At 40.4% G+C, this 18,030-nt stretch overlaps 1 protein-coding gene across 1 annotated transcript in view; it reads right to left on the bottom strand.

The window, feature by feature from the left end:
- Window positions 1–18,030, bottom strand: part of NR3C2 (nuclear receptor subfamily 3, group C, member 2) — a 402,236-nt gene that overhangs the window by 51,362 nt on the left and 332,844 nt on the right. Inside the window, exons 5-6 of the mRNA XM_012660035.1 lie at window positions 11,991–12,338; window positions 10,583–10,727 (exon numbers count right to left, since the gene is read on the bottom strand). Of these exons, the coding sequence (XP_012515489.1) occupies window positions 10,583–10,727; window positions 11,991–12,338 (493 nt within the window). The remainder of the gene's footprint in view (window positions 1–10,582; window positions 10,728–11,990; window positions 12,339–18,030) is intronic.

The raw sequence follows: 18,030 nt of genomic DNA on the forward strand, positions 1-18,030 counted from the left end.
CTATATCTTTTTACATTATCTTTCAAAAAATTGTGGTTATTTTTGATAGATTTGCCTTTTAGCCTTCCTACTCAAGATAAAAGTGGCTTGTGCATCACAATTACAGCATGAGTATTCTGTATTTGTGTACTTACTCTTACCAGTTAGTTGTATACCTTCAGAGGATTTCTTTCCATTCATTAATGTCCTTTTCTTTCAGATTGAAGAACTCCTTTTAGCATTTCTTATAGACCAGGTCTGATGTTGATGAAATCCCTCAGCTTTTATCTGGGAAATTCTTCATTTCTCCTTAATGTTTAAAGGATATTTTTGAAGAATATAATATTCTGATTCTTTTCTTTCAGCACTTGGAATATGTAATGCCACTCTTTCATGACCTGTAAGATTTCCACTGAGAAGTCTGCTGCCAGACATACTGGAGCTCCTTTATATGTTATCTTTTTCTTTTTTGTTGCTTCTCTTAGGACTTTTTCCTTATCCATGACCTTTGGGAGCTTGATTATTAAATGCCTTGAGGTACCTTTGTTTGGGTTAAATAGGCTTGGTAATCTATGACCTCCTTATACCTGAATATTTATATCTTTCTAAGTTTAGAACGTTATCTTTATTTTTTTTGAATAAACATTCTACCCCAATCTCTCTATCTGCTCTTTAAGGCCAAAAACTCTTAGATCTTCTTTGTTCAGGTTATTTTCTAGATCTTGTAGGTGTGTTTCATTCTTATTTATTCTTTTTTCTTTTCTGTGTATTTTCAAATAGACTGTCTTCAAGCTCAGTAATTCCCTCTTCTGCTTGGTCAATTCTGCCTTTGAGAGACTGATGCATTTCTCAATTTGTCAATTAATTCTTAAGCTCTAGAATTTCTGTTTTTGTTATTTCAGTCTCTTTGTTAAATTTCTTTGATAGCCTTCTGAATTCCTTCTCTGTGTTGTCTTGACGTTCAGTGAGCTTCTTCAGGACAGCTATTTTGAATTGTCTGAAAGGTCACCTATTTCCATCACTCTGAGATTGGTCACTGGTACCTTATTTAGTTCATTTGGTGAGGGCTTATCTTCCTGGATGTTCCTGATGCTTGTCGATGTTTGTCAATGTCTGGGCATTGAAGAGTTAGGTATTTCTTTTAACCTTCGCAGTCAGGGCTTGTTTGAATCTGTCCTTCTTGGGAAGGCTTTCCAGATACTCAAAGGGAGTTGAATGTTGTGGTCTAAAACTCTGGTCACTGCAGCCGTATCAGCACTGGGGATGCCCTAAGCCCAGTAATGCCGTGACGCTTGGAGACTCCTGCTGGTACCTCCTTGATGAGCTTGGGTAGGATACAAGAGAATTCCCTGGATTACCAGGCAAAGTTTCTCACTCTCTTCCTTCACTCTCTGTGCTGTGGGCTGCTGGAGCTGGGGGAGGAGTGATGTGGGCACTCCCTTGTGGCCACCAGCACCAGGTCACGTCTGAAGCCGGCCCAGTCTCACCCAAAGCCAATGGTGACTGTTGCCTGGCTATAGTTTATTCAAAGCCCAAGGGCTCTTTAGTCAGCAGGTGGTGAATCCTGCCAGGACTGGGTCCTTCCCTTCAGAGCAGCATGTTCCCTTCTGGCCCAGGGTAGATCCAGAAATGCCTTATAGGAACTAAGGCCTGGACTCAGGGGCTTCAAGAGTCTGCTTGCTATTTATTTTACTGTGGCTGAGCTGGCACCCAAGTTGTAAAACAAAGTACTCTGAACTTTTCTCTTTCCTTTCCCCAAGTGGAAGAAGACTCCCTGAGTCACACTGCCTAAAGCTGGGAGAGCGGTGACACAGACACCGGCTTGGCCGCCCCTGCTGGAGTCTCACTGGATCACGTTCACCCCAAGTCCACTGGCTCTGAGCCAGCACAGCCACAGGAATTGCCCCAGGACTGCAGCCTTTGTGGTCCGACTGCCTTAGGAATTTAGTCCAGGCCCCAAGTTGCTTTTTGTAAGCCACTGGTAGGGCTAGCCACAACCTGGGATTCGGGGGCGGGGGACAAGATTTTCCTTGGCCGGACTCACCAAAATGCTCCCTCCATGGGCACCGGCAGAATTCTGCCCTGCGCTGTGTCCCCTGAGGCAGGGTGGCCCTGGTTTTCAATGCAAAATCCCACAACCACTTCATTCCCCCTTCCCCTGGGCACGCAGATTCTCTCTGCACTGGGCGTGCTGGCGCGGCACTGCCAGGGGATGAGGGAGGGGTGGCATAGGCAACCCGAGACCGGCTCTTCCGCCCTCTCCAGTGCCTCTCTCCTTGATACAATGTTAAAACCAGGAAGTGTGATCGCTCACCTGATTTCTGGTTCTTCTGAAGGCGTGTGCTTGCGTGGATAGCTGTTGCATTTGATGTTCGTGCAGAGGGACGATCCCAGGAGGTTTCTGTTCGGCCCTCCCGCTCCCACATTCTCTATCTTAAATGACTACTACTCTCCTCGGTGTTTCCACCCTTCTTAGGGGAGGGCAGCCCCTGTCTTCTGCAAGCTCAGTCCAGGAACTTCTCTCCATGTGAGCAGGAGCTCAGGAGCAGCATCACAGCCGAGTTATCCATTTCTTCAAGAACGTCCCTCCTGTCGCTTCCCCTGCTGAAATGTCTGGAAGTGACTTCTTACTCCGATTCTAATTCTTATCACGACAGGTTGATAAAGGGGAAGAAATACTGTTTCAAAAAAGGAGGGGGAGGAGGGAAGGAAATACCTCTTGTTTTGGGGACTGTATCTACCTTCCGTCTGTCCCCATGTACGACTGAACGGCTATCTCTTGTTGCAGCTTACGACACCTCCGCAGGCCCCAGTGCGCCTTGCCCTAGACCCCCTCTGCCTGGCCTCCTCCGGTGGTAATACAGTCTCCACACACTGCCCCTCTGCAAAAGAGGGATAATTCCATTCTGTGGTGCCTCTGCCCTTTGCAGACAAGGACTGGCCATGTTTCTGCTTACGACATTGCTTTTCTTTATTCAGGAGTCTCAAACTCGACAGTCTCCAAGGCCCTGGTAAGAGTGAAGACGGCCAGGCACACACCAGCCGGCAGCAGTGGGGTCTCTGATGAACTTGGCAGCACCGGTGCCATCTCAAGGGCGAGCTGCTCCTCCCACCCAACAAACAAGATGACCAGACCACGGCCCTCCAGCTGCTGGGACGAGGCCTGGGTTTTCATAGGGTCCAATGGAAAAAATAAGGCACAGAAGGAAGATTTTTTTCTTTTAAAGTTTATTCCCTTATACTTACCCAGAAGTAAGAAAAAAATGGAAATCTCAGAAGCCTGCTGGGTTTTCACTGATAGGAAAAAGAGGTGTCTGTGGGGTGGGGGAGGAGCAGAGAGAGAGCTGGAAGGTAGGAGAAGGGAATGGGAGGAGGAGGGAGGGGAAGGAAAAGGCAGGGAAGGGAGAAGAGAGGAGGTTCAGACTCTGGAAATGTCACAGAACAGTTTCCCAGTGAGCCAAAGGGAAGTAAGACATCCTAATTTGAAAGAAGCAGAAAGGGAGGTGAGAGCTGGGGGGAAAGCAGAGGGAGTTGGTGAAGAGGAAACTGAGGGTCATCCCATTTCCTCCGGCTCCTCTCATCGGAACTCCCATCCCTCTTCCATCACTGACTGACCCTAACCCCACTGCAGCTCAGGGCCAGGCGCAGAAGTCACCTCTAGTAGCCCAGCAGTCCCAGCTACTCCCTTGGGGGTGGGGGCTGCCACCTTGTAACTCTGACCACCCTTGGCCTCCCTGGGGTACTCTGATCCCAGCCTCCATGTCGGTGAGACAGACTTTGGAACCACAGCCCATTTCAAAGCCAGGCCTGGCCTCCCGGAACTTTGGAATGTGAGGTGCAGAGGGACCTCACTGGCACTGTGTCACTGGCAGAGTGGGCCGCGGAGAGCCCTCACTGAGGACAACTGGACTTTGCCAGCATATGGTCCCAGCACCTGGGAACTCAAAGGGACGGCCCCATGAAAACAGGACAGGAAATAAGTGACAACTTAGTTGTCTACTTTTCTAATGGCGCTGCCATCGCACAGCCAGTGTTTAAGACACAGGATGGTGTGGGCTGAATTCCCCTTCCGTCACCTCTACCCTCAGCAAGGCACTCAGAGAATCCCACAGAGGCTCAGGAAGTGGCACAAAGGCTCAGACTCTCCCTTACTCTCACCAACAGTCTCTGAACCCAAAGAATGAAAGGTTCAGACCACGGGCTACTATTGAGACAGTATAAACATGCCTTGAATATACTTTTAATTTTAAAATATTGGCCAAGACATAAAAGAGAGTGTAACACTGAACCTTCATTCCAGAAATTTAAGGAAATATTGAAAAAAATGTCATTACAGGCTTCAGTGGGAGTTTTAATATGTGTATTGAATTGATAAGAAATTTGAATACTTGCAGCGATCTGTAGCAATATACAATAAGCTATTTCAAGGTAATATTGAATAATTAATCATCTAATATATATTTGAAAAGTTTTGAGTTTATAGTAAGAAAAGTTCTACGTTAATTTAAAGTATTAACTCCTATCTTTATCCCAATGTTTAATAAAACATGGGAAAGAATGTTTCCTTTATTATTTCCTACTTTCTGCCGTTCCTCCATCTCCAATGATTCAAATACCAGAGGATAAGATCTTTGGGGACTGTCAGGTCTGTTTCACAGTTGAAGGCAAACACAAATGATCAACTATTAAAGTTTCATTCCTGTTTTAAAAATAGCAAGGCCCCCGTTCATGAAAACCACACATCCCCATATCATACTTCTTTATCATAAACTTCATCCTCGTAATTAGAGATGTAAATTTAGAAAGCCCCTTCCAGACTGATTAATAGATTATTTGGTCCATTTGTTCAATAATTCATTTATTCAGCCAATACTCACGGAGTGCCTGCTATGACTCAGACACAGTGTCGGGTGCTAGAAATTCAAACATGATTAAGACAGCCAGTGACTTTGAGGAGGAGGGACCAGTGAAAGGAGGGAGGGGTGCAAACTCCTCTGGTGATGCCAGGTGGGGGGTGGCATAAGCAGCCTAGGGTTGGAAGGAGAGTGAGGGAGGACCACATTCGCACACTCTTCCCTCAGGTGAACAGCATCATTGCTCCCTGACACCGTGGTGGAAGGCTATGGAAGCGCAGGCTCAGAGAAGGTGCGGGGACGTGTTCAGGAGACAAGAATGCATAAGGTGTTGGCAGGCAATGGGTCAGGCACGCTTTGAGTTTCCTATTTCACATCTAGCTGGGATCACAACAGCACTGAACTTGGTTAGCCACATCTTCTTTCTTAGAGCCCTTTCTTTCCTTGGGATCCATGACACAACACTCCTCCTTCAACTGCCACCTGCAAGATGAGTTCAAATCTATGTCTTCACCCAGAACATCACTCTGAGCTTCTGATCCGTATAAACAACTGCTTATTTAATATCTCATCTTGGATAATCTTTCAAAGGCAATTCAACCCTAACATGCTTGAAGCTGGCCTCAAGCTCCCCCTTCCCTTGTCCTTCCAAACCCTGGTCTTCTTCCTTTGTTCCCTATCACACTGAATGGCATCAAATCCTTCCCGGCACTTAAGACAGAGGCTTGAATGTCTTCCTAGACACCTACTTCTTCCATGCCTCCAATCCTTACCAATATCCAACAGCTTCTAATGCCTGTCGATTCCATCTTACAATATCACCTGGATTTTCATCTCAGCCTCCTGTCCGGGCTCCCAGAATCTGCTCTGACTCGCTTTCAGGCTCTTCTCCATCCTGTATGCAGATAGATCTTTTCAAGAAGTAAATCTGGAAATGTTACCCCATCATTTAGAACACTTCAATGGCTTTCTCATTTCTCTTAGAATAAAGAACCAAGTCCCTACACTGAACATCACAGTCCACATGACCTGGTCTCTTGCTCCCCTCCACCATCCCTGAGCTCCTGAGCATCTGTGGTGCTCCAGCCACACTGTCCTGCTCTCACTTCACTGAAGGATCCATGTTCCTTCCTGCCACTGGGCCTTTGCACAAGCTGGGCTGTCAGCCTAGATCGAATTTCTTCCTCCTGTACTTCTTCACCTAGTTCTTCACCAGCTTAATCATTCCCAGGGAAGTCTTTACTGACCAGATCAATCCCTCCCATTAACTGCTCTCAAAGCACTTTTCCTTTCAATACCTATCACAATTATATTTTACTTATAGGACTCTGATTAATTTCTGTTTCCCCATTAGACTGGATGTTCTATGAGATAGGAACTAGGTCTCTTTTTTTCCCCTCTATGTTAAAACCACTGCTTAGAATACTGACCACAGTTAAATATTCCTTGAATAAGTGCAGGATAAAGAATGCACATGCACTGGGCCATTCTGTAACTTAGTGATTTCCCTAAAATATACAGGGTCTATCACAGTACCCTGTGATAGAGCTACTGCATCAAGCTACCACATCAAGTATAGATGTGATTTGACCAAAAGGCCTTATCCTATATCCAATTTTTTCTTGAAAGTAGTATTCACTCTGCCCCCTTGAAAAATACAGCTTTGCCCTGATTTTTCCAGTTGAGAGAAAACCCTACAGAAGTCTTGGTTGGGTTGGGTCAAAAGTTTTAAGAACAGAAAATAAAATTTTCATTCTAATAATTATAAAATAACATCCAACTATTTATAAAATTAGAAAGCAGTTATCTTTTGTTGTTTCCATTTTATCTGTAACTATTTAATAAATTTTCTAGAACAGACAAATGCACACAAAGCTTCTGTGGCCTTTTCTTTTTAAGGTTTCTTCTTTTTATTTATTTACAAAACTCTTTAATGACATTACTTTTCCTAGGCTTTGAATATAAGGTACTTTTCCCTAAGTTTCATTTGTTAAAAAAGATTCTTACAATTCTGTACTTTCTTTGGAATCTTTTATGCTCAGACATTTACACACAATTAAAAATTAATAGGTGACACCAAAAGCAAAGGCAACAAGACAAAAAAAATAGGTAAGTCAGTGAGATTGGCCTCTATCAAAAAATCACAAAACAACAAATGCTGGCGAGGATGTGGAGAGACAGGAACACTCTTACACTGCTGGTGGGACTGAAAATTAGTGCAACTTCTGTAGAAAAGAATTTGGAGATACCTTAAAGAGCTAAAAATAGAAATACCATTCCACCCAGCAATAGCACTATTAGGCATCTACCCAAAAGAGCAAAAAACGTTCTATGATAAAGACATCTGTACCCGAATGTTTATGGCAGCACAATTCACTATTGCAAGGATGTGGAAACAACCCAAGTGCCCGTCAATTCATGAATGGATTATTAAAATTTGGTATATGTATACAATGGAATATTACTCAATTATAAGAAACAACAGTGATCGAGAACCTCTTATACTTTCCTGGATTGAACTTAGGCCCATTATCCAAAGAGAGGCACCACAAGATTAGAAGAATGGGCTCCACTTGTACTCGCCATCAAATTGGTACTAACTGATCAACACTAGGGTGCTCACATGGCAGTAATAGTCTCCAGAGATGAGGAGGATGGGGGGGTAAACCCGCAACTAAAGGACACCAGGAGCATTGTAGGGGTGAAGGGCATGCTTCTAACCCTCGCTTAGGTGAGGCAAAGACATAAAGTGTAACCATAATGTTTGTACCCTCATAATACCCTGAAATAAAAAAAAAAAAAAAGGAAAAAATAAAAACAAAAAAAATTAAAAGTGTGCGTCGAAGTATACTTTCAAGAGAATAAAAAGAAAACCCATAGAATGGGAGAAAATATTTACGAATCATCTATCTGATTAGGGTTTAATATCCAGAATATATAAAGAACTCCTATAACTCAAGAACAAAAAGACAAACAATTTAAAAATGGGCAAAGGACTTAAATGGACATTTCTACAAAGAAGATATGCAAGTGACCAATAAGCATATGAAAACACCACCAAGATCATTAGTTATTAGGGAAATGCAAATGAAGACCTTAATGAGATACCACGTCACACCTACTAGGATGGCTGTTAAAACCAAAAAAAGAAAAAAAGGGTTGGGGAGGTTGTGGAGAAACTAGAACCCTTGAACACCGCTTGTCGGCATGTAAAATGGTGCAACGCTGTGGAAGACAGTTTGGTGGTTCCTCAAAAAGTTAAACACAGAGTTACCATGTGCCCCAGCCATTCCGCTCCTATGTATGTACCTAACGGCAGGGTCTTGGAGAGATATCTGTACGTACATGTTCACAGCAGCATTACTCACAATAGTCAAAGGTGGAAACAACCCAAGTGCCCATCAACAGATGACGGGATAAACAAAACGTGGTCAGTTCTTTTTATTTGCTATAATTATGTTGTATAAAATCCCAGCAAACACTGAATTAGCAAATATCGAACCGTTGCTCCTAGGGAAAATGCAGGGTTACGGTCCTTCGAGCCTCTGGTCACAACATTTTCATTAGTTGATCTACTCCTGTTCTTGTTTTTTGTGTGTTTCTGTTTAAGGACATCTTACTAAATGCATATTGCCAATTCCTTAATACTGAACTCACAGCCAACAGCGCTCTAACTCATGCTTGAAGGAAGCTTCTCCAGCACACATTTTCTCTGTAGGGCACATCACAGCCTTCCTGAGCTCAGGAACACTAGCCAGAACTTCAGCACTCTGCTTGGGGCCATTTTATTCAGTGAAATTACCAACAAAAAGCATAAAAATGCAAAAAACGTGGCACCAAGTAGAACGTGAAAAGGATGCTCGTTTATGGTATAAGAGCTGAAACAAGAAGGCAGAGCAGCTCCTTGTCTGATCTTAGCTGGAATGGTTGCTCCGGGCCAAATTTTTGCTGCTCTGCACATGACTGGGAATGACCATGAATATGCTGTGAGTACTGACTTTGGGGTTATGAATAAATGTAGCAAGTAGGTAAATCTGCAAATACAGAATCTGCGAATGATGAGGATTGACTCTAGATACATAGAATGGAATATTATTCTACCATAAAAAAGAATGGGATTCTGACCCATGGTGCAATATGGATAAACATAGAAAATATTAGGTTTAGTGAAATAAGCCAGACACAAAAGGATAAATATTGCATGATTCTACTTATGTTAAACATCTAGAATAGGCAAATTCATACCGAAAAGATTACCAGGGATTTGGGGGAGGAGGCAATGGGGAATTATTGTGGAATAGGTTCAGAGTTTCTGTTTGGGATGATGAAAAATATTGGATGTGGATAGTGGTGATGGTTGCACAACAATGTGAAGGTAATTAATGTCACTGAACCATATGTTCAAATATGGCAAATTTCATGGTATAGGTATTTTATGACAAAAAAATAGAATGTACTAAATAAGATTAAATGAATTGTTTTAATCTTCTTTTAAAAAAAAAAATCAAATACTGATACACTGTTGGTACTAACGGAGATTCTTATTTATCTACACTTCCTTTTAAAACAAGGACCACCCTTTGTATGTTTTTTCTTTTGCTTTGCAGAACATATTTAAAGACAGGTTTACTATTTAGTAATATCAGCTGATTATTGAAGAATACAAGTAAATTAAATGTGCATTTCGGTTGTTTGGCTTCAGTTCATGCTTTTGATGAAAATTTACATAGTCCTATAATTATGTGTTCTGACTAATTGCCAAAAGAAGGCCAACCTTGCGAATCAACAACTGATGTTCCTAATTTATGTTTGGAATAAAATTGTCTTTGTGGTACATTACATTTGGGTGAGCTGATACTCTTAGGTAAATTTCTACTGGTACTATTGGAGTATCTTGGCACTAGGTGTCTACTTGTAACATTTTGTATTACTTTTCTTCTTTTCATCACCAACCTATTTCTCACCTGTCTCCTTCCCTACTGAAACCCCTATTTTCCTATCTCTAGAGAGAGCCATCTATCAGAATGTGGCTGTGGTTACTATCATAATTCAAATGTTCCTTTTTAAGTATTTCTTGACCCAACAATTACAAAGAAGCACTGCTAGATAGAAGCATAAATGAAATGTGCTAATGTGGAATGCAAACAGTATTAAGACATAAACTTAAAGTGGGAAGGAATTCATGGCCAAAGAAAAATCAATTACTATTCTTTCAATCTTTTAAAATGCATCATGAAACTAAAAATGTCTCACTACAGAATAACATTTTGCCTTCTTTTATGATGGCAAAGAAGAGTAATTATGATTGTCATGAAAACACATTGAGCAGCTGTATACTGTTAACAAAAGACCATTATATGATGCTCATAAAAACTGGCACTTTATACATTCACGTTTCCTAGAAATTAGATAGCCTTCCCAACTGGAGTAGATACCAAAAGAGACTGTTTTCTATTAATTGTGGCTTTGTACCAGTCAAATTTTCAGAGCCAATTGGATCGTCTTTCTTTTGAGACATTTCCCACATACCATTATGTGGGATTTATATCTATAATATACTGATTTTATATATACTCAGAAGTGCACTGTATAATGTTGCAAAATAATTTTTAAAGTTGTCGAAAATCTATACATTCTTAAAAAAATGCCAGTATCAGTAGATTCTTTCACAAACATGCGTTTAGAAATTATTTTTTAAAAAACATAATAACTGCAATTTATTTTATGAAGGCTAATTAATAGGTACTTACTCATTAAAGACTAGGTCTGGTGCAAAATAGAGAAATTGGCTGTTCGTATGTTTGTACGATCTCCAGCTCAAGGCAAATGATGACAGACACATCCAAGAATACTGGATTAGGGTAATTTGGTCCTCAAGAGGCAAGTTTTTAAATCCTGAAGAATAAAACAATTAATCACAGAAATACACTTAGCATTTAAGTACATTCCAGGAAGGCGCTTCTTAAGTCAACCCCAAACAGCCACCTTACTCTAATAAACTCAAATCAATTCAACAGCCATTTACGAAGCACCCACATACCCCGCCCTGCTCCACATTTCATTTTAAATTCACCCTAAATTCCCCATGAGAGTGAACTGCTAGGGCAAACTAAGACTGGAGGGTTCAGTGTTTCCATGGGGATGACAGCCTAAAATCCTCGGTTAGACTGAGAGAATTTGTATTAACTTTTAAAATTTGCTTCATCCCACCTACAATTAATAACACTAAAATAAAGGGCAATTTAATAACGTCAACACCTGCATACCTGCAGTAATGGTGGAAGATTTTCATTTTGTTGAATTTGTGGTGCTTAAAAAATATTATTCTTGGCTTCCCATAGCCCGGCATAATACTAGACTTTGACAAAGTTCTGTAGTAGAACAAGCATCCTTGGCGCCTGTCCTCCCCTCTCTAATAGACTCCCTTTCGGGTCCTCAAGCCCTTCTTTTATTCCTTTTCTCACCCCCTATTTTCCCAGCGGCATCGTGTTATTTTTCCATCTGTGGAATTTCACTGCTTCTTCAAAGAATCAGTCATCCCAGCTTCCCCCAAGCTTTGTCCTTCTGGCTACTGGCTGACCATAGGTGATCTAAGGAACTGCTTTCGATTAATGAACTGGGACATTGTGATAATAATTCTAAGAGATGTTCCTGTAGATCAAGAGGGGCCTGATAACACAAATGACTAAAATGGGAATTTCAAGGACAATTTAAAGGGTGCTGGGGAAAGGTGACATTTTTTTAGACAGAGAAGTTTTTGAGGGTCTCTTACAACTTCCTTGCTAAGCTTTGGCTTACTTGGTCTCCGCTTAGATTAACCCTGGTTATAAACTGCTAATAATGGGCTCCACTTGTGCTTTCATGAACAGGACGTTTCATCTTATTAATATTTGGGGGATGGAACTTTCCATTTCAATCATCAACATAAGAAATGCATCTGTTATTTTAACAACAGAATCCTTAACCTGACATTCTCAGAAGAAATGAGCACGTTAACCTGTGTTTCCCCGTACACTCGAACAATTTGATATCAATTTAAAAATCTGATACCAGGATTTACTAGGAAGCTAACTGCAAGTGCACCGTTGGCCATGGCGAAGTCTGTCGCCCTGGCTTGTTTAGCTCAGGATGCAGCCATGAAAGGAGAGGCGATCCTACCTGGAAGTACCTTTGCCCACTTCACGACTTGAATCATCTGTTTGCCTGCTAAGCGGTTGAGAGTGGAGAGCAGATTTTCGGCTGTGTCTGGTTTGGAGCTGTCATAGCCTGCGTACACGATTTCGGGTTCAATGCTTTCGAGGAGCATAGCGGGGGAAGGCGTGAGTGCTCGAGAGATCGTGGAGAGCTGAGGGACCAGTGCTGTGTTGACCGAGGGCTCTTTTGCCGGGGCGATGTACGTCGTCCCTTCCTCGGGGCTCTGGGGGGGTGGCGGTGGGGGTGGCGGCTGCTGCTGTGGCTGTTCCTCGTGAATCCCTTTTAACTTTCCCAACTTCTTTGACTTTCGAGCTATTAAAAAAAAAATCAAATGATAGGAGCAAATTAAAATTATGTCTGAAATATATTACATGAGATAAATTACAATCAAATATTGACACATTGGTTAAAGCATGCTTTTCTTCTAAACAGGTCTTGTTATGCCAATAGAAGTATTATCTTTTTAAAATATTCCATTCAGAGAAAGCGTACAAAGCCCGATTATTACTACTCTGGATATTAGGAGAACAAATTTCTCCCTCCTTTCATTTATCCGACAAATTTTCAGTGCTTGTCTCCTCTCGCAAGACATGGCATAAGCTGCATTAGGAACCCAGCTAATATTTTCAATGTAATCAAGTTTTACCTTTTCCTCAACAAGGGTGCAGCCTAGTGAGGGAGGAGCTGAGAAATGCACCACGAAACTGCACTGCAGTGCAAACAGAGATAGGTACCGTGATAAAAATGAAAACAGCCAAAATGTATCGAATGCTTACTGATACCAGGCACTGTTATAAATGTTTTCTATAAATTAACCAATTTAACAATTTTATGAGTAGGTAGTATTATGATTCTCATTTTAGAACAGAGAAACAGAGACCAGAGAGGTTAAGAAATCTATCTAAGCTCACACAGTAACTATATGTGAAATAGAGTTCAGAGGAAGGGTACATTATTTCATATCCTAATATGATGGGAGGTGGGACAGGTGGATGTGTAGATGGATAGATAATTGGGAAGAGAGATGAATGAGAGAGTGGATTTTAAAAAAAAAAGAGAGCTTAGAAGTACCAAATTGTGCTTAGGTCTGTGATAATAACTTACTTCGCAATTGTAAGGTTTTCAATGTATTTAAAAATTCTTGAGGAAACCTTCTACTTAATCCTAACATATATGAGGGATTTACAGGACACAAATTTAACAGAGAGTAGGGCTACGCTACACCAATTTACCTAATTAAAAAAAATCATTCGTGTTTACAATTATAGCCATTAATATTTATCACATTCATCATGAAAAACTTAATTCAGATAAAAGATAAACCATCATCCAACAACAGATTAAATATTAGAACTAGGCTTAAAAGATGAATAAGACATAATTTTTGTCATTATGGAATTTAACAAAACAATTTTCAAATTTCAATAATTAATTTATAGACTGTCTCCTTTAATAAAAGATTTGAGGCAGAAAAGTCTGACTTTCTGAATTGTGCCATTGAAAAGCAGACACATCATATTCATGTTGGACCGCTCAGCAGTGCCGGGTGGAGTCTAGGTAACCAAGATACTTCTGACGAATGAGCGAGTGAACCCATGAAAAAATAATCAGCAAGGTGCCTCAAAAACTAGACCAAACAGAAGGAGAAAAAAAAGAACCAAACACCTAGATAATCCAAAATGCTGGTCAACTGATGACTCCATAAGAGCTTGAGAAAATTCTCAACAGCATTAATCAGTCGTTTGGGCAATTAGACAGCTGGAACTGCTTCCGTGTCACAAACTCTTCTCAGCCTCAAATGATTAATCTGTAAAATGGGGATGATAATGTTCCCCTCTCTTATCTCACAGAGCACTAAATGGGTATGACAAAAATATGTTAGAAATCACTATAATACTAACATCTGAAATAATATTTCATTATTACTTCCATTCTTTCCCACAATTTTATACATATTAAAAATATTCTAGTACATTAAAATGTTCTCATCCTTTGTAAGACTACATCTGATGATAAGCATAATTTAATTGACTAGAAACAGCCAAGGGTGATATTTTCAAATTTTATTAAAAGTGATATTTGCTTGCAAATTAATGATAAAACTCATATTTGTTTTAGGCTGTATGTCTACACCGCTGTGTTTATTCTCATGGCTGGTTTAAGGTCAATGCTATGAAATACCATGAAGAATATTTAATATTGTCTCTAGCACTTACACACAAGGCTGTGGTCTGTAGCATAAACCTATCGAGTAGATTATCAACATCACATTTAGCATTAATACATTTGACTTTATGCTGTGATTTTGTGAAGATAGGTGGGATATTCAGAACTGAGTAATAACCTATATTTACTTAAGTAGTTCAAGGTGATAAATGTCTTCGGTGTGCAGATTCTTCAGCCAATTGTATTTACCCAATATCTTTTCTAAATGCACTGGGTGCAGTTACCTTAATATTTATATCACTCAAAGTAACATTTCTAAAATGCCTGAAAATTTTATACTGTTCTTCTAATATATGCTATATTCTAAAATTTAGGGTCTTGGAAGTTGGTAGCAATGTCTTATGTATTCCTAAAACATCAAATCCCTTCCCATGATGCTTATGGGTCCTCCATAAGTGCTGAATAAACTTATTTTCTAATTTTAATAAATTTTAACAAACTATTACATATATGAAGTATTCATTTACTTCCCTGTGGGAAATGTAGGCAAGCTTTTGAGATTTATGATAAAATTTCTGAATTGTTAATTATTACTCCTTTTCAAAATTTTTACTGTGTAATGATCCATTTATGGAGTTACTACTCTTAAATGCCATGTCTAAAACAACAATAAGCTAAATTTATTTAGCATTTACGTTCCAAGCACAGTTCAAAGTGATTTTTAATGTTTTGAGCATTCCAGGGCTCACCATGGCTCTATGATTAGGCACTGTTACCATTTCCATTTTTCAGATGAAGAAACTGAATCACAGAAAGATTAACTAGTTTTTCAAGGTTGCAGAGCCAATAAATACCAGAGCAAGGATATGAATCCAGCCGTGGCTCCGAATTCATACTCTTCACCTCTATGCAATGTAGTCTTTCTTCTAATCTTTTTCTCTTTACCTAATTTATATTATTTTTATAGTTTAAGACTCATACAAGCTTTAAATCCAAGTGTATAATTAAGATGCTTGCTAATTACGCAGAACAGTTTTGGCTAAAGATATTTAACGAGCATGTTTCCATTATCTAAAGCATCAGTGGACACAAATTTGGGGTCTTATTACTATTTAGCACCTTAATAAGTTAACATTTCCTCTTTTCCTCATCCTCTTATCTGCATGACTTCTCTTTGCCTTTCTGCTGCCAGAGGAGGACTACTCGGAGAGACGGGGGGACAACTTAGTATTTTTGTGTCATGAAACCAAAGGAAGGAATGTCATCTTTCTACAGGTTTAATTGGTTGGGAGGCGAAGCTGCCCTCACTCGTACTAAGAGAAAGAAGAGCATGTGAACGGCTCTCGAGAAAATAGCTCTCAACGCGCTAATAGGACCGGGGTGAGGGTCCCGGGGCAAGTTGCTTTCCTGAATAAATAATTAGCTTCTCAACTGATCAGCAGAGAAGTAGCATTTTAATTGTTTATAAATACTCCTAGAATGGCTAACAAAGTTGAACAAAAGGTGTTTTTTAAAGTGTCTCTAAATATTCTCAGATTAATCTATATCATTTAACAAATTAACATGCATTATTGATTTTATTAGCATAGGAAACACGCTCAGGAAAACACAATCCTAACCTCTGATCACGTTAAAAGACATTCCAGATTAGTGGAGCTCCACATATTAAATTTTAATGTGTAAAGCTATCCATAGATATCTTCATCTATATCTATAATAAATATAACTTTATTACAAGTGTTGTAGAATACATTTATCAATTACCTAGCAAATAACTAATATCCCCCCATTGTGTAGGAAGTACCTTGTTTTGCGATCATGCAATATTTACTAACAAGATCTGAGTCCGACAGGACACTGCAATCTTGGAGAAGTTGAATCAATACATAATCAAGTAATTAGGTTTACAAAGCAGGCTATGGTAAGTTTGGGGTAGTAACACTGACAATATATTTGGAAGAAAAGACAACAGCAGGGAGAAGTTGTTTTATTTCTCCACAGGAGTGCACACTTTCTTGTTCCCTCGTGGTAATTCCCACCATGCTCTGGTTTGCTTTCAGCGAGATTCAGATGACACCGAGGGCCCACGTGCACCATGCCATTTTCCTGCACAGGGATCCATCCAGAGTCAAGAGCCACTGACCCACTAAGAGGAGAGTCCCTGAGACCAGAAGCCAGAGCCAGGGAGAGGCTCAAGGGAATCTAAGGGAGTCAGAATAGGGGTTGTCTGACTTTATAGAGAATAACCCATTTCTGGAAGATGACTCCCCCATGACAGAAATACGACGCCTTCCCTACTGGTGACAGACAGAGACTTAGAATGGGGCAAAGCTGGGAGCTGCCTGTGAGGTACTTCTGGGGCTAGACAGACAGTGAACTTGATTATTTTTATGGCATTCGTATTTCCTGTAATTATAACCTTTTTTTTCCTCATCTAATACTTAACAAAAGTTTTTCATTTTTTTTTTTTTTTTTATGTCAGTAAGACTCAGGAATGTGTGTACACATGAGGACGTGTGTGGGGAGGGTCTCATCTCGGGCCAGAGGTTTAAAGGTGAGACAACATGTCATTGAAATCTGGCCAGGCTGGGGACTGTGTTAAGCCAGGCAAGAACCTCAGAGGAAGAGGAAACTCAGCATGTTAGAGAAACAGCCTCTTAGTGATCCCTCCTGGGTGACAGAGTAAGCTTCTGGAGCATTCTTCTGCTGAAACTTTGGCTGGGTTTGAACTAACATAAGACAGACCACCACTGGACTGAGTGGTTCCCCCTGGCATATCCCAGGGAGAACCGCAGCAGGGTGGAGCAGAGAGGCAGCCAGCGCCTCATGGCCAGGGTCGGGTGGACAGTGGGTTGATGCTATGTGACAACTCTTGTGCCGATATACCTTGTGGAATTATCAGAAAGGAGCAAGAAAATAACAAATCCTCCAACCACAAAGCCCTGGACAAAACATGCTTACGAAAGAAAAAAGGTGGAAAAAGACTGCGTTGACTTATTCCAGAGTAGCAGCCGAGTGCGATGAGAAGCCCAATAGCAGTTTCAAGAACTTAGAGACATTTGCCAAATCACAGTGAGCATCTATTTTTTATTTCCACTGAGGTCAAGATAAAATATAAAGGGTTTAAAGGGCAGAAAAAAGGATTTAGATTAGACATTAGGAGAATTTCCTCCAAGCATTCTGGAATGTGTTATGGAGAGAGCTTGGAATGTACTACCAGCAAGAACATGTACTATTCTTTCCTAAAGACTCTGAAGTAATAGGTAGGCAGGTATCCTGCTTGCCTGAGAGCAGTTCTGCCCTAAGGTAGGAGAAAGTGATTAAATTGAGTTGTTGAGATCTGGTGGCCCTACAATGTTAGTAAATAAGACCCTCCAATGTACATTCCAGCCTTAACATTTGTCTGAAAGAAACCTGTCTGGTTCATATTTTTCTGAAAAACAGGAATAAATCCCTTATATTTATAAGTGTAGTTAAGAGATAATTTTAGAAATATTTTTCCAAAATATGCACAAAGGGCAAATGCTATGATCTCAGAATGCATGCTTGGAAGATCGTTTAGCACCATGGAGAAAAAAGGAAAAACAAACACCTACCATCCTCTACCCTCTCTTCTCCACTCTCTCCCCAACCCCCTTTTAAAGGTGGTTTCACCCTTAGAAAGTGAACTGTTTGGGGGATGGACATACTTGAAGCTCTGAATTGGGTGGGGCAAAGGTAATATATGTAACCTAAACATTTGTACCCCCATAATATGCTGATAAAAAAAGCAAATATAACCCTAATGCCAGAGAAAAAAAAATCCCCTGGTTTAATCATCATAAGCATCCTGTGAGGT

This window comes from Propithecus coquereli, unplaced genomic scaffold (assembly GCF_000956105.1).
Source record: "Propithecus coquereli isolate 6110/MARCELLA unplaced genomic scaffold, Pcoq_1.0 Scaffold65, whole genome shotgun sequence".
NCBI classification, from domain to species: domain Eukaryota; kingdom Metazoa; phylum Chordata; class Mammalia; order Primates; family Indriidae; genus Propithecus; species Propithecus coquereli.